Here is a 23182-nt window from a genome sequence, read left to right as displayed (position 1 = left end):
ACACAGCTGTACATTTCAATTAAACATGGTGAAGCCCCAAAATTGCCCTCGCTGGAAGCCTGTGTTTCAGACATAAGGAAGTGGATGGCTGCAAATGTTCTACTTTTAAACTCGGCCAAAACAGAGATGCTTGTACTAGGTCCCAAGAAACAAATAGATCTTCTGTTGAATCTGACAATTAATCTTGATGTTTGTACAGTCGTCTCAAATAAAACTGATGGACCTCGGCGTTACTCTGGACCCTGATCTCTCTTTTGATGAACATATCAAGACTGTTTCAAGGACAGCTTTTTTCCATCTACGTAACATTGCAAAAATCAGAAACTTTCTGTCCAAAATTATGCAGAAAAATTAAGCCATGCTTTTGTCACTTCTAGGTTAGATTACTGCAATGCTCTACTTTCCGGCTAAAGCACTAAATAAACTTCAGTTAGTGCTAAACACGGCTGCCAGAATTTTGACTAGAAAATGTTATCATATTACTCCAGTGCTAGCCTCTCTACACTGGCTTCATGTTAAGGCAAGGGCTGATTAAGGTTTTACTGCTAACCTACAAAGCATTACATGGGCTTGCTCCTACCCATCTTTCCGAGTTGGTCCTGCCGTTACATACCTACACATACACTACGGTCACAAGATGCAGGCCTCCTTACTGTCCCTAGAATGTATAAGCAGACAGCTGGAGGCAGGGCTTTCTCCTATAGAGCTCCATTTTTATGGAATGGTCTGCCTACCCATGTGAAAGACGCAGACTCGGTCTCAACCTTTAAGTCTTTATTGAAGAATCATCTCTTCAGTAGGTCCTATGATTGAGTGTAGTCTGAAGGTGAACGGAAATGCACTGGAGCAACGAACCGCCCTTGCTGTCTCTGCCTGGCCGGTTCCCCTCTCTACACTGGGATTCTCTGCCGCTAACCCTATTACAGGGGCTGAGTCACTGGCACTCTTCCATGCCGTCCCTAGAAGGGGTGCGTCACAGACGTGATCTTCCTGTCCGGGTTGGCGCCCCCCCTTGGGTTGTGCCGTGGCAGAGATCTTTGTGGGCTATAATCGGCCTTGTCTCAGGTTGGTAAGTTGGTGGTTGAAGATATCCCTCTAGTGGTGTGGGGGCTGTGCTTTGGCAAAGTGGGTGGGGTTATATCCTGCAAGTTTGTTTGGTTTGCACTCACTCACTCAAAGCCAACTGACATTTACTCTTGAGGTGCTGACCTGTTGCACCCTCGACAACCACTGTGATTATTATTATTTGACCCTGCTGGTCATCTATGAACATCTTGGCCATGTTCTGTTATAATATCCACCCGGCACAGCCAGAAGAGGACTGGCCACCCCTCAGCCTGGTTCCTCTCTAGGTTCTGGCCTTTCTAGTGAGTTTTTCCTAGCCACCGTGCTTCTACACCTGCATTGCTTGCTGTTTGGGGTTTTAGGCTGGGTTTCTGTTCAGCACTTTGACATCAGCTGATGTAAGAAGGGCTTTATAAATACATTTGATTACTTGAAGAGTGGTGGAGGGGAATAAATAAAACAGGGTGCCATCTTTCAGTTGCACGCACATTGAGTCCTATGGTAAAGAGTAAGAAAACAGCAGGCATCTCGTATGCGTCTCCACGGCAACCGCTTGTGTGAGAAAGTATGACTATCTGAAATGTAAGTGGTATGCAATGCAAAGGGAGAGAGCGCCACTCACCCGGTAGAACTGCATGACGTTTTCTTTAGTCAACGTCTTCAGGTAGGACACCTCAATGTTATCTAGAAAACAACAGAAAACACTTAGGACTAACAGGGGATGATTTGAGATATCACTACAGATTAGACCTAAACAGGGGGGCCTGTTTTGTATGTATGCATGAACGTAGAACAGAACTAGAGGCAAAGTTCCTGCATACTCATCACCAGAAGGATACCATGTAATAAATAGTTGAACTCTTAAATAAGAATTCCTCTTAGCCTCTTATCTATATAAAAAGCTTCCGTAAAGAGCAACACAATAGCTCTACAGCATCACCAGCCACACTGACCTGGCTGTACAATGTTCCACTATTGACTAGCCTCCACTTCCTATCATTACCTTGGTGTGCAGACTGTTGCGCCTCAGTCTCCTATCCCTCCAACAATAAAAACATGGTTATCCTCACCCTCTACTTGGAACGCACAGGGGTTTACGGCAAATTCCCAGCAAATCAGCCCATAACAGCACTCAGGTGTGCTCGGGGTGCTGATTATTCTGGGGCCTAATCAATGCTAATTGGTGCAGCAGGTAGCTCCGAGGCGGCGACAACCTTCACCTCGAAGATCCTCCAGAATTTCAATATTCTGATAACTTAATCTCACGCAAAACACCTTCTCATATAACAAGGCCTCCTAGCAGTTATAATACGAGGAGGGTCAGGAGGAATATCCATTTAGTTGACAGTAACTCAAACTCCCCACAGCTTTCACTTGGAAAACAAGTCTTAGGCCTCCAGCTCAGGTAAAGGTGTGCGTGTTGCTCAATGAGTGTCTACGCATGCTCACCTCTGTCGAAGTTGTACTGCTGGGAGATGATCTCCCCCCAGTACTTGGCGCACTCGGCAGCCAGCTTCTTGGGCTTGTCCAGGCGGCGGATGGCCAGGGCCTGGATGTGTTTCTGGAAGGCCTCGTCGTTCATTTCCTCCACAGACTTCTCTGCGGCTTTTAGGAAAGCCTCTACCCGGCTCTCCAGGTAGTGGGGGGCCTTCTCCGACTGGATGATGAAGCGCAGGCCCTGGACCCCGTTAGCACGCCGCGGACCGCTAAACACTATGTACCCTGAGGAGTGAGCAAAGTAAGTCAGGAAAAATGCACTGTGAATTCTGGAACATGGCTTTATAGGTGTTTAACTGCATGTACAGGTAAAGGAAACACTTGAGTATATGAGGGATACAAAGTATATTGAAAGCAGGTGGTTCCTGAGTTAATTTAGCAATTAACATCCCATCATGTATAAAATGCCAAGTTTCCCATTATTTTGGCTTCCATGGCTAGAAGAGATCTCAGTGACTTGGAAAGAGGGGTCTCAAACGAGCAAAAGGAGTTTAAAGGGTGTGTGTGTGAGAGTCACCAGTTCTCAATCCAATTGAACACTATTCTGGAGCAGCGCCTGAGAGAGCATTTTCCACCACCACTAACACCATTTCTCGTGGAAGAATGGTGTCGCATCCCTCCAACAAAGTTGGCGCATTGAATATGTTCTGGCGGATCGTGGTGGCCCAACGCCCTATTAAGACACTTTGTTGTGTCTTGGTGTTTCCTTTATTTTGGCAGTTACCTATATGTATAGTGCATTCGGAAAGTATTCCGACCCTTTGACATTTTGTTACATTACAGCCTTATTCTAAAACTGATTAAATTGATTTTTCCCTCACCAATCTACACAGAATACCGCATAATGACAAAGCAAAAACATGTTTTTAGAAATCTTTGCAATTTTTTTATACAAAACTGAAATATTACATTTACATAAGTATTCAGACCCTTCACTCAGTACTTTGTTGAAGAACCTTTGGCAGCAATTACAGTTTAGAGTCTTCTTGGGTATTACGCTATAAGTTTGGCACAACTGTATTTGGGGAGTTTCTCCCATTCTTCTCTGCAGATCTTCTCAAGCTCTGTCAGGTTGGATGGGGAGCATCGCTGCACAGCTATTTTCAGGTCTCGATCTGGTTCAAGTCTTGGCTCTGGCTGGGCCACACAGAGACTTGTCCCGAAGCCACTTCTGCGATGTCTTGGCTGTGTGCTTAGGGTCGTTATCCTGTTGGAAGGTAAACCTTCGGCCCAGTCTGAGGTCCTGTATGCTCTGGTGCAGGTTTTCATCAAGGATCTCTCTGTACTTTGCTCTGTTCATCAAGTCTCAGAGTCCCTGCCACTGAAAAACATTCCCACAGAATGATGCTGCCACCACCACCACCGTAGGGATGGTATTGGCCAGGTGATGAGCTCGACGCTTGGCTTTCAGGCCAAGGAGTTCAATCTTGGTTTCATCAGAACAGAGAATCTTGTTTCTCATCATTGGAGAGTCCTTTAGGTGCCTTTTGGCAAACTTCAAGCGGGCTGTCATGTGCCTGTTACTGAGGAGTGGCTTCCTTCTGGCCACTCTACCATAAAGGCCTGATTGGTGGAGTGCTGCAGAGACAGTTGTCCTGGAAGGTTCTCCCATCTCCGCAAAGGAACTCTGGAGCTCTGCCAGAGTGACCATCAGGTTCTTGGTCAGGGACCAAGAACCTTCTCCCCCGATTGCTCATTTTGGCAGGCCGGCCAGCTCTCGGGAAGAGTCTTGGTGGCGCCAAACTTCTTCCATTTAAGAATGATGGAGGCCACTGTCTTCTTGGGAACCTTCAATGCGGCAGCCATTTTTTGGTACTCTTCGCCAGATCTGTGCCTCGACACAATCCTGTCTCGGAGCTCTATAGACAATTCCTTCAACCTCATGGCTTGGTTTTTGCTCTGACATGCACTGTCAACTGTGGGACCTTATATAGACATATACCAAAACCTGCGGGCTCTCCTTCACTGCAGCCAAGGTGAGTAAAACATTTAAACGTGTTAACCCTCGCAAGGCTGCAGGCCCAGACGGCATTCCCAGCCGCGTCCTCAGAGCATGCGCAGACCAGCTGGCTGGTGTGTTTACGGACATATTCAATCAATCCTTATCCCAGTCTGCTGTTCCCACATGCTTAAAGAGGGCCACCATTGTTCCTGTTCCCAAGAAAGCTAAGGTAACTGAGCTAAACGACTACCGCCCCGTAGCACTCACTTCCATCATCATGAAGTGCTTTGAGAGACTAGTCAAGGACCATATCACCTCCACCCTACCTGACACCCTAGACCCACTCCAATTTGCTTACCGACCTAATAGGTCCACAGACGACGCAATCGCAACCACACTGCCCTAACCCATCTGGACAAGAGGAATACCTATGTGAGAATGCTGTTCATCGACTACAGCTCAGCATTTAACACCATAGTACCCTCCAAACTCGTCATCAAGCTCGAGACCCTGGGTCTCGACCCCGCCCTGTGCAACTGGGTACTGGACTTCCTGACGGGCCGCCTCCAGGTGGTGAGGGTAAGTAACAACATCTCCACCACGCTGATCCTCAACACTGGGGCCCCACAAGGGTGCGTTCTGAGCCCTCTCCTGTACTCCCTGTTCACCCACGACTGCGTGGCCATGCACGCCTCCAACTCAATCATCAAGTTTGCGGATGACACTACAGTGGTAGGCTTGATTACCAACACGGCCTACAGGGAGGAGGTGAGGGCCCTCGGAGTGTGGTGTCAGGAAAATAACCTCACACTCAACGTCAACTGGTACGGCAACTGCTCCGCCCACAACCGTAAGGCTCTCCAGAGGGTAGTGAGGTCTGCACAACGCATCACCGGGGGCAAACTACCTGCCCTCCAGGACACCTACACCACCCGATGTCACAGGAAGGCCATAAAGATCATCAAGGACAACAACCACCCGAGCCACTGCCTGTTCACCCCGCTATCATCCAGAAGGCGAGGTCAGTACAGGTGCATCAAAGCAGGGACCGAGAGACTGAAAAACAGCTTCTCTCTCAAGGCCATCAGACTGTTAAACAGCCACCACTAACATTTAGTGGCTGCTGCCAACATACTGACTCAACTCCAGCCACTTTAATAATGGGAATTGATGGAAATGTATGTAAAAATTTATCACTAGCCACTTTAAACAATGCCACTTAATATAATGTTTACATACCCTACATTACTCATCTCATATGTATATACTGTACTCTATATCATCTACTGCATCTTGCCATATTTATGTAATACATGTATCACTAGCCACTTTAAACAATGCCACTTAATATAATGTTTACATACCCTACATTACTCATCTCATATGTATATACTGTACTCTATACCATCTACTGCATCTGCCTATGCCGTTCTGTACCATCACTCATTCATATATCTTTATGTACATATTCTTTATCCCTTTACACTTGTGTGTATAAGGTAGTAGTTGTGGAATTGTTAGGTTAGATTACTCGTTGGTTATTACTGCATGGTCGGAACTAGAAGCACAAGCATTTCGCTACACTCGCATTCAGATCTGCTAACCATGTGTATGTGACAAATAAAATTTGATAGGTGTGTGCCTTTCCAAATCATGTTCAATCAATTCACCACAGTTGGACTTCCAAGTTTGAATACTTATGGGGTTTGAATACTTATGTAAATAAGGTATGCTTTTAATAAGGCTGTGACATAAAATGTGGGAAAAGCCACGGGGTCTGAATACTTTCCGAATGCACTGTATACTGTTCCTTTTTCACAGCAGGGTTTTGAGTTTGAGTGTGTTTAAGTACTTTACGATGGACATTTCCAAGGGAGGTCCGTTCCCCCCTGCCTTCCTGGACCGGTCTCCACTGGTGTGAGAGAGAGCGAGAGAGCGAGAGCATGCGTGGTCGTACCCAACTGTTCCTTGGTGCGCAGTGTGTTGAAGCAGGGCTCAGAGATGATCTGACAGAAGAGCTCCAGCAGCATGTTGTCGTGGGTTGTCTGCATGTCTGTCTGGTAGTAGATCTCTATGCCACAGTTGTTGTGCACCTCGTTCCTCTGCTGGTACACATACCAGCCACCTGGAAGGCACAGACAGCATCTTATTCATTAAGGCACAATGGGAAATGTTTTGCAACGGAAAAGGAAAACAAGTGTTTGTTATTGGACAAGTTGTCCCAGGTAGTCGCTCCCAGTTTCAGTCACTTTGGTGCTTAATAAATATATGACCCAGGGCTTACACGTAATGTAGTTGCAGCATCACAATCTTAAAAAAAAAAATTTCACCAAACATGCAATACAGAAGTCATGGGCCTCAAACAGCTAGCCCTAATGCAAAGTGTAAAACGCTGCATGCATGACTTGGCAACCATTGAGGCTTAAAAAAAAAAATGCATTTAGGAATAAGCAACGACCTCTGAACGACCTAGCCGGTTGATGAATCACTGGCTTAACTGTAAATATGCAATTACCAAAGAACACATTTGGACAGAGAGATTTTAAAAGGCATCGTACAGGAAAGTTATATATAGAGTTCAACTAGAGGACATTGATGACACGCCAGTCTCCAGACAGGAGCGACTGAGCCAAAATCACACTCTTTTGCTGAGTAAAAGCTTTTCACTGGCACTCAAAATCCCAAAAGATGAGTGGAAGCAAGCAAGCAGTAGAAGTATTTGTCTGAAAGTTCTAAACTTGTTCAAAACATTTCTGTTGGGAAGCTATAAATTGTGATTCTGTCCCCGACTGGCGTCCGGATGGATCCAGGCCCGAAACAAATCCCTCAGCAGGACACAGGATGTTTCCAGGTGGCCCAGACAGCCCTGCTTTCTTCTTCCCTATGATCAAGTTACCTAATGTCATCAGGAAAAGTGTGGCACAGGTGTGTTGTTGTGCGGTGTCTTGTGTAGGGTGTGTAAAAGGTTAAGGGGAGGAAAAAAAGTGTGTGTATTGTATTTCCCAGTGATGTCCATTTCCCCTTGTTAAGTGAGCCTTTCCCCCTAGGACATTGGAGGGTCATTGACACCGAGGTGTTACACAAGCACAGGTCCTGATGTAGGCTAGACTGTTGGGTAAGAAACCTTCAGCAGGGTCACCATGGGGACGGGCATGACTGGCAGGTACAGGAGGGTGAAGGGAGTGATGGACAGGGCACTTGACCTACCATCTGGCACCTGCACCTCCCTGTAGCGAATCAACTGGCTTGGTAAGAGGGGCTTGGTGTGGGCTTGATTCATAAGCGTGTCCTCGACCATCTGCATCATGCCTAGAGCAGACTGGAGAAAGAGAAAAAATAAACGTGAGAGGGGTGCAAATGATATAAATCAGTGTATTAATCCATCTTTAAAATGTGTTACGATTCCTCTTATCATCCGCATCGCTCGTTTCCCACATCTTCTAGGGTAAATAGCAGATGCCCATCTATAGGGCCTACCACTGAATCGTAAACAACACTGCTACAATATTCTGTCCACGCAGTACAAGCTCCATCTAAGGTAATAGGAGCCCTGCAGAGCAGGGTGAGTCTTTATAGTGATGAAGTGGACCATTGCCCCCACTGGTGCATCCAATTCCCTCTCCACTAGACTGTGACACCTCTCCACTGGGCATCATTACCAGAGATAAGGGAGACTGTTCATGGACAGCTGGTATCTTATATAAAGTATGTGATTTGATCTGAGGATCTTATCAGGGTTTGACGGTGTGTGACGGTTCTGTGACAGATAAGGATTCCACTTAAAACCTATACGGGAGTGAAGAGGCTGACTTTATAAGCAGTTATAGAACAAATCCACATTCTACACATAGAATATCTGTGTGTGTGCGCGCGCGCGCGTGCGCGCGTCTGTCTTTGTCTGACTGCCTGTAACAAACAAAAGAACACAACAGTCTGTCCACACGGAGGTAGCAACATCAAACAAACCTCCTTGGTGATGTTGCCATGGAGAAGGGTCTCGATGTGTAACCGTGACAATAGTTGAGGTATAAAGGCCTTGAGGCGGGGGAGAGTGACATCTGGAAGACACATTCAGATGGAAGCAATCAAATCACAGAGCCATCATAATCAGGCTAGAACAGAATCAAAAGCATTGCAGTCATGTGAACTCTGCCTGCCACCAAATAGGGCAGACATGTACACACACACACCCTAGAAACATTCACACGAGCTTGGAGACCTGCAGAAAACACACTTCCTCTCTGCGTAGGTTGGTCCATCTGAATTCACACATTGTCTGACCCAGATTCATTCAGTTAGTGATGAGAGGTGATGGATGAGCAGCCAGGGTAACTGGGAAAGGAAGGGAGGACAGTAGGGAAGGGGGGGGGGTTGGGGGGCACAGCAGTAGCCTGTCTAAAAAACAGGCACAGGGTACTGAGAATGGAGACCCAGAGAAGAGGAACAGGGGCACCAAATCAACACATAGGCACTAGGGTAGGTGAAATAGGGACACATTTATTTGAGGCAATAATGAGAACAGGTTGCATTGCACTCAGACAGAAAGTGAACTGAGCCTCAAGTGATACACAGGACATCTGTCGAGGCGCCATCGAGAAAACATAATATACTGAACCTACAGACAGTACATCTGCTCCCCTTCCTCCGGTGAGACTTTCACTGCGGAGAAATGACTGCAGCTCAGGGAGGAGCTCAAAAACTGGCTCAGCATTCAAATGAGGGGCAGAGAGATAGGAAGGGAGTGTGTGTGCACGCTTGCGTGTGTTTGTGTGAGAGAATGGCTCACCGTCCAGGGCCTCCTTGAGCTCGTCTTTGGTCCAGGCCACCTCTGTCATCAGCAGACGCAGGTAGTACATGGCATGCTGATGGGGTTGCTCTGCCCGGAAGTTGTTCAGTGACCTCATATACTGGAGGAAGGGTCAAGGGCAAAGGGGTCAAAGTTCAGTCATATGAAGAGTCAAACACAATATTACTTTAATTTGGTGAGTGCTTATATTTGTCCCATTTCACACACGTACAAGTCTGTATTATTAGGCATGTGTGAATTGTTTTTTGCATATCCCATTCTCCCTGAGACTGCTAGGCTAACTGCCGCCCATATGAAGGTAGCTCTGGTGTGCCATGGGGTCAAACACAATATCACAAAATAAAAAAACATTTGATCTGATATAATGGGTAATATCATAGCCCGAGTACAGTTCTAAACTGTGGGGGGGGGGGGGGGCGCATGCTCAGCTTACCGCTTCCTTGATGATGTCAAAGCGTTTCTCGTCAATCTCAAAGTTGGCCATCTTCTCAATGATCTTCTTCAGCAGGATGTGCTGCTTGTCATTGTAGCCCTTCACTGAGAGCTGTGGGAAGGAGACGAAAGGAAAAGGGCGAGAGTGAAAAGGTGGGCATAATGTGAGTGGCAAAGCACCTGTAGGAAACAGTGAAATGAGTGTGTGGATGAGTAAGCTAAAGTGAAACTAAAAGACAGCAATGTGTCAGACCACCCTCCCAAACCTCCAGTCCTGCCCTGGCCAATCCTGTCTAAGACACATGTCAACCTCATTCCACAGAGGGCCGAGTGTCTGCGAGTTTTTGCTCCTCCCTTGTACTTGATTAATCAAGGTCACTAATTAGTAAGGAACTACCCTCACCTGCTTGTCTAGGATGCACCTGAGCTCAATTTAGAGTCTCATAGCAACAGGTCTGAATACTTATGTAAATAAGGTATTTCAGATTTTCTTCCTAGGTTTTGGCCTTTCTAGGGAGTTTTTCCTAGCCACCGTGCTTCTACACCTGCATTGCTTGCTGTTTGGGGTTTTAGGCTGGGTTTCTGTACAGCACTTTGATATATCAGTTGATTTAAGGACTATATTTCATATTTAATAAATTAGCAAAAAAATTATAATATTCTGCTTTTTCATTATGGGTTATTGTGTGTAGATTGTCTAAAATGGATAAAAATATATTTTTTCCCTCATCAAAGGCTGTAACTTAACAAAATGTGGGAAAAGTATGAACACTTTCCAGAATGCACTGTATATTAGTAGGCTATATGTAAAGACCAGATTCAATTGAGAATAGTCTGATGGGTGAGAATATTATCAAGTGCTTGTCAAATTTGTGAACGAGAGTTATGAAGTGTGTGCAGGCTGCGCAAGAAACAGCAGCGGGCTTGCCTTTCACGCAACTTTTTTCACAATCATCATTAGAGTCGCATCATGCAGCCTTAGACATAGCGCGGGAGTACGGGTGATGAAGCACCCCCTGAACCCAACCCCCCAAAAAATCATAATAATAAAAATAAAAACTCAAAAGAATTGTACTGGGCCTTTACTAGTCCTGTATTAGCGGACCGATATAGACGTCTGTAGCGCGGGCAGCACCCCCAAACATCTTCCCACGGCTATGGCCTTAGAATGTATTAGAAATCAAAACATATGGCCTAACGTTTGTATCAGAACTAAAGTTGCTTAAATAACTCAAATTGGGCATATAGGAGGACCTGTTCTCTTGGTTAATCGCTCAACACAGAACAGCCGCATTGTTTGGGAAAAAATATCCTTTCTATTTTATTCAACTACGTTCAACTGTATTGTCCTCGCTATAAAATCATCCCACGGGAATTATAAGCAGATCTCGGGCTGCTAAATGAACTACTGTAGCCCACAGCCATAGCAGGGCCTACATTAAGGACGACTCAGACAGAGTATTATATCTATTCTGTTCTTCTGAAATAGGCTACATTTTCTTCATATCGTGTTTCTTTAGACCTGCCTGAAATAAATAATGGTTTTATTGTGACGTGTAGGCTATTTTAAATAGATTTATTAGACTTTAAAATGTAAAATGCTCAAAAAAAAAGGTCCACATCAGTGGCTTGTGTGTGGAAGCCAGAGATGCTAAACAGGTTAATGTTAATTAACAGTCAATTACCGTAAATCCGTCAGATATTTGCATGACAATCACCAGCTGACAAAATGTAATGACCGCCACATCCTTATGGGTCTGTAGTTAACTACTCAACTCTTCCCTCAAGGTCTACACAGCATGCTTTGTGCATTACAATCTACTGCAAATGCATTTCCCCTTATTCATCTAGCTCAGTGACAAGCTACCAATAAGTGATGCAAGTGAGTGGTTGTGTGTATGCATGTGACTGTGGTGTGTCAAACTGTGCGTGATCGGAGCCCGGTCAAGGTTACATGAAACTCGGCTTTGCATCCTCCAAACCTTCTGGCCCCTTCATGAACCCGCAATACCCTCAGGCTACGGTGTTCTGCTCTTGCAAATCACCTTCTCCCTCCCCTTCTCGTTCTCCCTGACACACACATACTGACACCAGTTAACTCTAATCTCTTCCAACATCATTACCCTTGACGAGCCCGCAGCCAGTTTGTGCTGACTCATCTATTACTCCTGAAGCTTGGAAAAGCCAATATAGGAGGAGAAACACCCCATCCATACAGTTAGCAAGGTATGTGTGATTGGCCTGAATGTAAAATTAAAAACATAATTTCCTAAGTATGTAGCATCAACCCATGAGTGATTAGCCTATATAACATGTATAATCCTATTCTTAAGTAGTCTTTTTTTATGACCTTGACATCATATAACAGTAGTGAATAAGTTCTAATAAGCAAGGGGAAAAAAATATTCTCGTAACTAAGACCGCTTTATTCTGCACACAAGCTATTATTTCACAGATGTGGGCCTAGTTTGGATGTTAGGCAAACGTCAGTCGTGAAATTAGTTGGTTGCTTAAGTTAAGAGGGAAACCAAAGCACCGCAATCCAAAGCGACAGATGAGCAGTGAAAGACAAGCACATTGGGCATCTTGATTTGCAATTTTAGACACATACCAAAACCTCATTCCAATACTAACCTCTGAAAATAGTGTTTAGAGGGCAAATTTAAAAAAATAAAAAGCTTGTGAACGTTATTAGCTATGCGTACAATGCCAGCTCCAGTCTAACTTGCTTTTGGAATCATGAGTCAGCAGAATTTACAGTCAATGTTTGGCTTTATTCCTTTATGACTTGTGAAGGAGACACTGTTCTACTATCTGGCTGATACTGACAGCAAATGAGTTTAACTGGCTGCTAACAATGCATTAAAATAAAATAAAAGAAATGTGAAAGAACGTATGAAGTTCTATCTGGGTGTATTAGTTGTGGTGTGTTTTTGGGAGTGATTCGGTGAAAACAACAAAGCCAAACATGTGTCTTTCAAGACAGGCAGTCTGCTGATAAGGTCTGGATTCAAATATGAACTATCAGTTGAATTTAATCCATGTTACCAGAGAAGTATTTGATGAATGGAAAGTTAATATTCAACTTCGTATCAGTTAAACGGCATGCCTTGAGGACTAGATTTGGCTATCCTTGCAGTGAAACCACAAGTGGGCACATAGACAGGACATAGGAAGTAGTGATGTGCAGTCGACAAAATATTATTTATTTTTGAACAACGTTTTACTGACTCAAGACTCGTTCATTTTAGTTGTTAGTTTGACCTGCTGGCGGCTCCGGAGACGTGCTCCAACCACCACCAACTGTCTATCATACATACGCGCAGGAAAACAGGTCATGCTGCAGGCAACATAGAAGGAAATGTCATGTTTAGAACTGATAATTGATCGCATGGTGCAAGAATGAATGCAAATGAATTGATTATAGAATTTTATCGATGGACACAGCTTTGTAGAACCAAAACATACACAGCCTGCCTCTGCTCAACAAACTCCTTCGGAGTTTATATCGTGAACGATATTGTGCTGCTCTCTCGCAGTAGTCAAGCAATTGCATTCCGCCAAGAGTGGTTGACAATCTAGTCCGGTTGCGGTCACAACTAGACCTTTTCAAAAAGGTATTTCAAAAATGTGTATGCCTAGCAATCAACAAAATGTACATTTTTAGAAGTACACTTGTATAAAAGTCTCAGTCACCAATGAAAGCTCCAAGAAGCCCCCTATGGTGAACAAGTGGCTTGTAGAATCATGAATCTTTACTTAATCTTTCAACAGTAGGGGGAACCGCATGCTCTGGGCATTACTGAATCAAATTATAAAGATTTGTTCTTTTCACTGAATGAGTTGAAAAGACCAGAGTCAGTAAAAAGAGTTGAACTTCCCACCACTAATAGGAAGGGGAGGGAGGCTCTAGTACCTCCCCATCTTCCTACAGACAGACTAACATACAAACACACACACAGAAAGAGGACGTAGATAGAGGGGAACGATAAAGCCAGTCCTGCACACTCAAAGCTTCAAGCTGGCGCCCTCCCTCGTCCCCCTAGCCATTAGGGGGGCAGACAGACGGACGCTGTACTTACGAGGATGGCATTCATCCCTGAGGCTATGCCATAGACCAGCCCGGCAAGGCGGGCTGCATATGTATACTCTTTTAAATCATCCTTCAATAACCTGAGAAGCAGGTAGGTCATGTTGCAGTGCAGGGGGTCTGAGTATAGGTAGCGACTAACAAAAAAAAATAAAAAAAGACAAACAAAAAGAAGACATGAGTGTTGGGTGGGGGAGGTGGGATGAGGTCGTCAAAAAAGGACAGAGAGCAGGGTGAGGAAACTGATAAAGAAGAGTATGTATATGCAGCCTCGCGACCGGCCTTTCTGTCCACCAAGGAGGGACGGAGTACTTTGTCGCTAAAGGCCACTACTTCTAGTGTGGACGCATCTTGAGGTGTCCATTTCCCATTCCTTTGTATAAGAGTTTTGATAGAAAAAAAACTGTTCCTCTTTCTGACAGGGAACTACTTTACCAAATGACAATTTACGTTCAAATCCAAAACAGTGCCAGTACGAATGGGAAACCGACAACTCTAGCGTTTCCGACGAGGTGATTTTGAGAGGGAGGGGGAAAGAAAAGATGATGTTTCAGCCAGGGCTGACACGAAGGCCCAGGTTGAGGGAGGAACGGGTGGGTTTGGGGTCGCGGCGACGTGAGGGCGATGGGAAATTAGGATACTTACATACATCCCATAGATGGTATTTTGGAGGTCATAGTTCAAGCCTGCTAGCTCGGCTGCATATGCATACTCGTTGAGGGAGTCCTTGAGGAGCTCCAGGTACAAATAGGCCATGTTACAATGTATGGGGTCCACATACGCAAACGGGCTGTAGAGAAAATGGCAGTGGTGAATGACACAGTAGCTACAACGCCACAGTTAGAACTCTCCCTCCAATTTGCTCTCCTTGAAAAACAAACAGTTAGTGTTGCCTTCATTCAAAATTAGGGATCAGCAGGACAAGTGGGGTTCCATGGGGTTCTTCGTAATATGATTTCAAACTGCAGTATTTGAGTACTATAACTACAATAGGTCGTATGAGGAAAACAAGACAAAAGTTTAATCACATTACATATCACCTCATCATCTCATACACTTCAACGGCTGTGGTTTATCTACCAACCTGAAGAACTCAAAGTTCAGGCATGCCTTTGGTAGGAAAAACTTGTCATCCTGCTTGAACCACACCTTGCTCATTGCAGTGTCCTAGAAAAAAAAAACATGGTAAGATGAGCATTAGCAGCAGGTGCCATTGATAAGAAAGGGCTTGAAAAAGGTTTGGCAGTCTGATATCATCATATACTTGCTTTGAAAAAAGATCGATCAAACCTCTACTACTGTCTTTGTACTTTATTGGGGTGAACAGCAGCCCAAATTAAATACCGAAGCTTAGCTCAAAGAGTTGTTCAACAAGAGACTCCAAATCGGTCAGCAGTAGTTACCACCACGTACGTCCTCTAATCCGAACACCTTAACGACAGTGGGCCTACTAAATACTGAACATCTCATTTCAGTCACCATTTCCTCAATACCATATGACAGCTTATGAACAAATTGACACTTGAAACATGCAGCTACGCGTTCAGGTCTGTCAGCTTCTTGGCGAATGAAGTGACAACACTTTGATAATGCAACATCCTGCCATTTTACATTTAAGTAATTTAGCAGATACTCTTATCCAGAGCGAGGCTTACCTTGATTAGAGTTGGGGCGGAAGGAGAGTCTTTCTCCAGAGGGTAGATATCAAAGTTGGTAGGAATGAACTCGTTCTTCATGGGTAGCTTGAACTTGCCATTGAAATCGGCGTTTCCCCATTTCTGAAACACACAGACGAGTTAGTGAGTTCTCCTTGCTCAGTCAAGGGTTAGGTATGACATTTATTGATAGGTGACTAAAGGCTTCTGCACACCTATCCAACTATAGCCAATGAACTATAGATGATGCAATGGGTAGTTTTTCTCCAGACCAACTGTCCATGGCAGATGCTACATGACACAGGACCAACTATGTCCAGTGACGACCAAAGGGACTACACACGAGGCTTCGACAGTATACCGTGTATACGAAGGTATTTTGAAATACCGTAAAATTTAAATTAAAACGCAGTCTCAAATGGTCGCCTGTTCCTTTTAAATAGTCAGGCAACAGTACACAGTTCAGCAAATAAACGCCAGGTCTAAATGAAATGGTTAAAATGTTTGATTTGTTAAATTAAATAATTCAGTAATGACTGAAATTGCAATCATCCGTTTAGCGTCAGTAAGAAAACTGCTAGTAGCTGTGAACTGCTAACTCACAAGCACAACAACAAAAAAAACAACAGTAAACAACTTCGGTAGTACAGACCCACAGAAAATTGGCCGATTGCCCTCTAGTGGCAAAATAAAGAACCGCAGGAAATGTAGTCAATGAGAAGAATTATTCTGTCAAGGAAGTTTTTTTTACCCCGAAATAGAGGCATATTTAGACAAAAGAAACATGACAGTAACCATGTTTCCCTCCAACCATTTCATGCGGCTGAATTATCTGACGCATGAAAAGTCACTACTGGGCTGATGGAAACAGGAAACACCGGTACAATTTTATAATAACCAACAGACAATGTTCGTTCGACGATGTGATCATTGTGTCGGTAAAATAATTAGGCGAGAAATGGAAACAGATAAAATAAATGAACTTCACAGGGTGGTGAATGTGCAAGGTGATGAGCTTGGTGAGGGTCTTATTCTGGTGACATGGTGATCGATGCTTGGCTCCCGTTTGACAAACAAAAATGATATTAATTGTATAATATAGGTAGCCTAGCACCAGGCGCACGTGCCAAGACCAGAGTGGGCACATTTGCTATAACGCCAGTTCGTGACAAAACCATCAGTAGAGTTGAAAATGCGATTGAAATCCATTTAATTTTTCCATTTCGGTACATGGGAAATTAACCACAAAAGTTATTTTTATGTGCACTACGTCATCACAGCCTTTTATCTGCAATAATTGAGTTTGATGGAAACATCTTTGGTGGGAAAATGTGGTTTATGCATATTTTTGAATATTTGCATGAAAATCTGTTGGATGGAAACCTAGCTAATGTTAAAAATGACAATGAAATGTATTAAAATGCTGGAAGTGAATGATGGAATTAAACAAGTAACTATGCAAATGAGCAAAAGCTGTGGGCATTAAGGAAATAGATCGCTGGCTCAAATAGAATTCGGTCTCTAATAATAGGCACCTGTTGTTTTCAGTGACTTAAGCAAATGAATGCCCGAGCTATTAATTTAAGTTTTACAGCACACATGGTATAATTTTCTATGCCGTCAAGCTTCTTTAAGTAAATATCTATAGGTTACGAGATAACTGATCGCGTTCTTAATTACAACAGTCACATTGTTCATTATGACGCCAACCGTAGTTCACCAGAACAGTTGAGCCAGTCACGTATTGTTTTGTTTACAAAGAGAGCTAGCTTCATGAGTCTGCACAAGTTGATCAATTTCCAATAGATATCTTATAAATATTAAAGGTTAACCGCCGTCTAAGTTGTACTGAATACTCTCCAGCTGTGTATTTGGTTCAAATTAGCAAAGTGGCTAACTTGTAAGGTCAACAGATTCTCAACAGCAGAAACAACTCTCCGTCCTGGATCAATATCCCTGCTGTCTAATATTTGTTTTGTGCGTGCAGCAAACGGAGTAGACTTTTGAAATACAGTGCACTCGGAAAGTTTACAGCCTCGAGTCTTCTTGGGTATGACGCTACAAGCTTGGCACACCTGTATTTGGGGAGTTTATCCCATTCTTCTATGCAAATCCTCTCAAGCTTTGTCAGTGGATAAGGAGCATCGCTGCACAGCTATCTTCAGGCCTCTCCAGGCTTATGTAAATAATGTATTTCTATTTTGTTTTTTTATACATCCGCAATGTCTAAAAACATGTTTTCGCTTTGTCATTATGGGGTATTGTGTGTAGATTGAGGACTTTTTTTTCTCTTATCCATTTTAGAATAAGGCTGTAACCTAACAAAATGTGGAAAAAGTCAAGGGGTCTGAATACTTTCCGATAGCAGTGTACTTGTAAAACTTTGAGCTGGATTGTCTGCCTTTGTAAATATACTGAACAAAAACATAAATGCAACAATTTTATTAACTATAGATAGAAATCAGTCAACTGAAATAAATTAGGCCCTAATCTATGAATTTCACCACTGGGCAGGTGCGCAGCCATGGGTGGGTCTAGCGCCCAAGTGAGTGGGCCTCTGCCCTCCTAGGCACACCCATGGCTGCAGCCACTGCAGAGCCAGGCCCAGTCAATCAGAATTAGTTTTCCCCACAGTCAGTAATACTCCTCCGTTTCATCAGCTGTCTGGGTGGCTGGTCTCAGATGATCCCACCGGTGAAAAAGACAGATGTGGAGGTCCTGGGCTTGTGTGGTTAAATGTGGTCTGCGGTTGAGGCCGGTTAAAAGTACTGCCAAATTCTCTAAAATGATGTTGGAGGCAGCTTATGGTAGAGAAATGAACATCAAATTCGCTGGCAACAGCTCTGGTGAACATTTCTGGGACCTTTTATTTCAGCTCATGATACATGGGACCAACACTTTACTTGTTACGTTTATATTTTTGTTCAGTGTAGGTTCGCTTGAGGTCATTAGAATTTAGCTAGCATCCGCTATGGGAATTCTCTAGTACTTTGTTAGCATTCTGGTAATAGACATTTGGGGGTTTTTTGAGTTTGAAAACAAAAAGCGCCACCTTGTGACCTACGCCGTATACCCTGGTATGGCACAAGGACAGTATAAAAAGGTGTGAAAATCTGGATTCTGCTCAATCCTAAAACACACCAGGCAGATTCCTTAAAAAACATCCATAGACTGTTGGGTTGGCTGTGGTTAGATAGTTGTGTGGAAACCTTTAGGAGAAAGACACCACTAAAAGGTCATGAAATGTACAGCGTTGGCTTTGGGAGTATTAAAGCCTTCCACAAAAGCCTTTTCTGCTTTTGGAACCTCATAAGCTCAGGGGAGTTTGTGGCCCTGAGAATTGTTTCAGAAAGGTGAATTGAGAACATTCACAGTGCTAGTGTCAGTCTGCAAATGGATTTTTCCAAAACATCTTACATTTCCATCCTAACGCTGCTTTTACACTGAATAGAAAAAAGTCGGCAAACTCTTGAGCAAACATCCACGGCTTTAAACATCATTCACCACTGGGGTGTTGACTGTGGATCAACAGCACCTTACCCATAAGCCATTTGTTTTCTTACTCATGGTATGATAAACCTTAGATTATGTTGGAATGTGTGACAGCAAGTGGATGGATTGAAGATTCCTTCAAGCATTGCCAGTGGGCGATTTACAAAGATGCCCAGTCAGGGTAAATCTTAGATCTGGCCTATTTCATTGTGTCCCCATTTCCTTTCCTGCACCGAAGGTCTGAGGGGAGGAACATCTGATCTCCTACAACACATATTGAGGATGAGGAGAGGACGTGTGAAATCAAGGAAAGGCCTTTAGCATCACCCACAGGGTGATGAGTATATGGAAAAGCTGTCGAGTTTGAATGTGTGTCTCACCTTGAGGAGCTCTTCAGATATGGGCTCCTGTTTGTAGTGAGTCCCGTACCATTCCTCCGTCTTGTCCGTCTGCCCTTCGAACGACTTTGAGACGACTGCGACTCTGCAGATGGGAGGACCAACAGAGACGGGTTTCATTATTATCAGCATTTATAAACCCTCGTCAGACCGGTTAGGAGTTATACACACTCCATTTTCCCTGAGCAGCTGGCGCTAAATTTTTAGCTGCCCTTACGACTCAACTGTATAATAACACTGGGGATAGGATGTTCGGGAGGCTCCAGTCAATTACAATTTGTAGGGTCAATGTGATTAAAACAGATAAGTGGTGCAGATAGCCAGCCAAAGTGATAACTAGAAAAGTTACATTTACCAAAGAAAATGTGTGCTTGCTTCAACTGTCTAAAAGCATTTGAAATGGTAGTGGAAGAAGTTGTAGTAGTTTTTACTGCAGTAGCAGTAGTGGTGGTGACTGTAGCAACGGTAGCATTGATTCTAGTAGTATCAGTAGAAGTAATAGAAGTAGGGACTGTAGTATTAGTAGTGACTGAAGTGGAGAAGCAGCGATTGTGGTGGTAGTAATACTGCAGAATGTGTTATTGAACTCCCCCAGTGTTTTAGTTAGAAAACGTTCAGGAACTGTTCTGGCAGTTAATTCAACAGTGGAAGGTTTAGGTGAATGTTGAGGTAAATCTGCCATGACAATGACTGTAAACGGAGTGTGTAATGAGAAATGTAAGATCACATTTAGATTTACCCTACATGATTTGAAGGTTAACGACATGACTTAATGGCTCCAATACTAGCCTAATGATTGTATAACAACATGTATGACCTTGGTTGTTATTCAAGTCTACTCAGTTGATGTTCAGTGTCAGCAAGACACACTTGTTGACGCTTATTTATAAAACCCTTAGGCCTCACCCACCCCCCTATCTGAGATATCTACTGCAGCCCTCATCCTCCACCCCGATCTGCCAGTCACATTCTGTTAAAGGTCCCCAAAGCACACACATCCCTGGGTTGCTCCTCTTTTCGGTTCGCTGCAGCTTGCGACTGGAACGAGCTGCAACAAACACGCGATAAAACTCACCAGTTTTCTCAATCTCTTCATTCAAAGACTGGACACTTTTACTGACAGTTGTGGCTGCTTTGTGTGACGTATTGTTTTCTCTACCTTCATGCCCTTTGTGCTGTTGTCTGTGCCCAATAATGTTACTACCCTGTTTTGTGCTGCTACCATGTGGTGTTGTCACCATGTTGTGTTGTCATGTGTTGCTGCCTTGCTATGTTGTCGTTTTAGGTCTCTATGTAGTGTTGTCTCGCTTGTTGTGATTGTATTTATTTTTAATCCCAGGCCCTCGTCCCCGCAGGAAGCCTTTTGGTAGGCCGTCATTGTAAATGAGAATTTGTTATTAACGGACTTGCCTAGTTAAATAAAGGTTAAATAAAATGTTTAAAAACAGTGTCAATTTATCTGAATGTTTGTAACCATGGACTGCAACATCTGCTCAAACACTGAGTCACCCATATACTTATTGCAAGCATCACAGCAAGTTACTGGCAATTTCAAAGCTAATTCCCCCCCAAAAAAGTGTATCCTTAACTCAAAAGGAGAAAGAGTCCTCTAAAAGAAGGGCAACATAGGAAAGGAGAATGAATCAAAGAAAAAAGTATTTCTCTGTGCCTTTCATTGAGATCAGTAATGCGTCTGGGTATATATAGATAGTTGATGAATGTACTATTTTTCAAGGAAGTTAAACATGTTTATCAAAAGGCTCTTCAAAACAGAGGCGTCGTAAGTGTTTTATCAGGTACCCTTGTCACACTACTGAGCAAAACTGACCCAGCAGAGACAATCTTCACAGCGCGGGTCTGATTCTGCATCCAACACAGTTGCTGAAACCATGCTGGAATGAAGAATGTAAAAAAATATCTAAGCCAGCTGTGTGGTTCATCCTGATGGGCATAATAGTGTGAAAATGGTATAGGAGAGCAGAGTAAACAGGGTTAGTGACCTAGTGAAGAGCTGCAACTGACCTGACGTATTCTGGCCTGAGCTTGTCCAGGACCATCTCTATCAGGTCTGGCCTGAAGTCTTCCAGCAGGTACTCTGCTGCTAGGATCTCCTCCAGAGGGTAGTACTACAAAACAAAGGACAAAAAAAAACTGGTCTAGGTGCTAACAATGGGGAGGCCTTTGACTAACACATGCAGGGGAACACTTTACTGGAGCACAGGAATACAGAACTGGTGCTTATTTTCACACACAAAAAAGATGCACACAAGAATGAATCCCAACAGACAAAAATACACTGGACATCCTACCCCGGTCCGACTGCCTTAATACCATAATATTTTGACACTAGCAGGAATGTCAGTTTAATTTAGATTAGGGCTGAATCGATAAATCTTTATACACAAAATAAGTGACTGGCAGACAAGGCACTCTGATGACAACATCGTCATCAAACGGCGCCACGGAAGTGCAGTGCATCATTGTGGAGACGACCTTAAGAAATGGAGAGCGCCACCTACGTGAAGTAATCCAGCCACTTTGGAGGTGTAGCCACGGGGCCGCTCCTTGTCCTTGAACCTGAAGGCCACTGTGTTTAAGTCCTGTGGAGGAGAAGCGAGACAAGTCACATGTCAATCGCATGAAAATACAGTACTATTACATACAATGGAGAATTGAGCAACACAGGACAATTAATTCTCGTGTACTGTTACAAACACCAGAAGTTTAACTAAGGATAACAAAAGGCCTATTTGAGTAAGTTTCTCAGTCTTGGTTCTGATTTTATTTTGTTTGTAAAAAGGGCTATACATAAAATGTTAATGACGGATTGTTTTCTGACAACACATACGCTGGCCTCTAAGACAGCTTCAGTGCATTTGGAAAGTATTCAGACCCCTTGATTTTTCCCCACATTTTATTTTACGTTACAGCCTTATTCTAAAATTGATTAAATTATTTCCTCAATCTACACACAAAACCCCATAAAGACAAAGCAAAAAACGTTTTAGAAATTTTTGCAAATGTATTAAAATAAAAACCTAAATACCTTATTTACATAAGTATACAGACCCTTTGGTATGAGACTAAATTGAGCTCAGGTGCATCCTGTTTCCATTGAACATCCTTGAGATGTTTCTACAAGTTGGAGTCCACCTGTGGTAAATTCTATTGATTGGACATGATTTGGAAAGGCACACCTGTCTATATAAGGTCCCACCGATGACAATGCATGTCAGAGCAAAAGCCAAGCCATGAGGTCAAAGGAATTGTCTTTAGAGCTCAGAGACAGGATTGTGTCAAGGCACAGATCTGAGGAAGGGTACCAAAACATTTCTGCAGCATTGAAGGTCCCCAAGAACACAGTGGCCTCCATTATTCTTAACTGGAAGAAGTTTGGAACGACCAAAAGCTGGCTACCTGGCCAAACTGAGCAATCGGGGGAGAAGGGCCTTAGGGAGGTGAACAAGAAACCAATGGCCGCTGACAGAGCTCCAGAGTTCCTCTGTGGAGATGAGAAATTTCCAGAAGGACAACCATCTCTGCAGCACTCAACCAATCAGGCCTTTATGGTAGAGTGGCCAGACAGAAGCCACTCAGTAAAAGGCACATGACAGCCCGCTTGGAGTTTGCCAAAAGGTACCTAAAGGACTCTCAGACCATGAGAAACAAGATTCTCTAGTCTGATAAAACCTATATTGAACTCTTTGGCCTTAAAGCCAAGCGTCACATCTGGAGAAAACCTGGCACCACCCCTATGGTGAAGCATGGCGGTGGCAGCATCATGCTGTGGGTATGTTTTTCAGT

The 23182-nt window shown here is 43.7% G+C and overlaps 1 protein-coding gene across 1 annotated transcript in view; it reads right to left on the bottom strand.

The window, feature by feature from the left end:
- The window catches only part of LOC120046482 (insulin-degrading enzyme-like), a 40894-nt gene that overhangs the window by 2736 nt on the left and 14976 nt on the right, over window positions 1–23182 (bottom strand). The window contains exons 10-22 of the mRNA XM_038991755.1: window positions 21898–21978; window positions 21401–21504; window positions 19361–19463; window positions 15489–15611; window positions 14918–15000; window positions 14479–14623; window positions 9745–9855; window positions 9291–9411; window positions 8471–8562; window positions 7712–7823; window positions 6462–6629; window positions 2515–2787; window positions 1688–1749 (exon numbers count right to left, since the gene is read on the bottom strand). Coding sequence (XP_038847683.1) covers window positions 1688–1749; window positions 2515–2787; window positions 6462–6629; window positions 7712–7823; window positions 8471–8562; window positions 9291–9411; window positions 9745–9855; window positions 14479–14623; window positions 14918–15000; window positions 15489–15611; window positions 19361–19463; window positions 21401–21504; window positions 21898–21978 — 1578 coding nt within the window. The remainder of the gene's footprint in view (window positions 1–1687; window positions 1750–2514; window positions 2788–6461; window positions 6630–7711; window positions 7824–8470; window positions 8563–9290; window positions 9412–9744; window positions 9856–14478; window positions 14624–14917; window positions 15001–15488; window positions 15612–19360; window positions 19464–21400; window positions 21505–21897; window positions 21979–23182) is intronic.

The sequence above is a fragment of the Salvelinus namaycush genome, chromosome 4 (genome assembly GCF_016432855.1).
Source record: "Salvelinus namaycush isolate Seneca chromosome 4, SaNama_1.0, whole genome shotgun sequence".
In the NCBI taxonomy this organism is placed as follows: Eukaryota; Metazoa; Chordata; class Actinopteri; order Salmoniformes; family Salmonidae; genus Salvelinus; species Salvelinus namaycush.
This window is presented reverse-complemented; position numbering and strand designations above follow the sequence as displayed.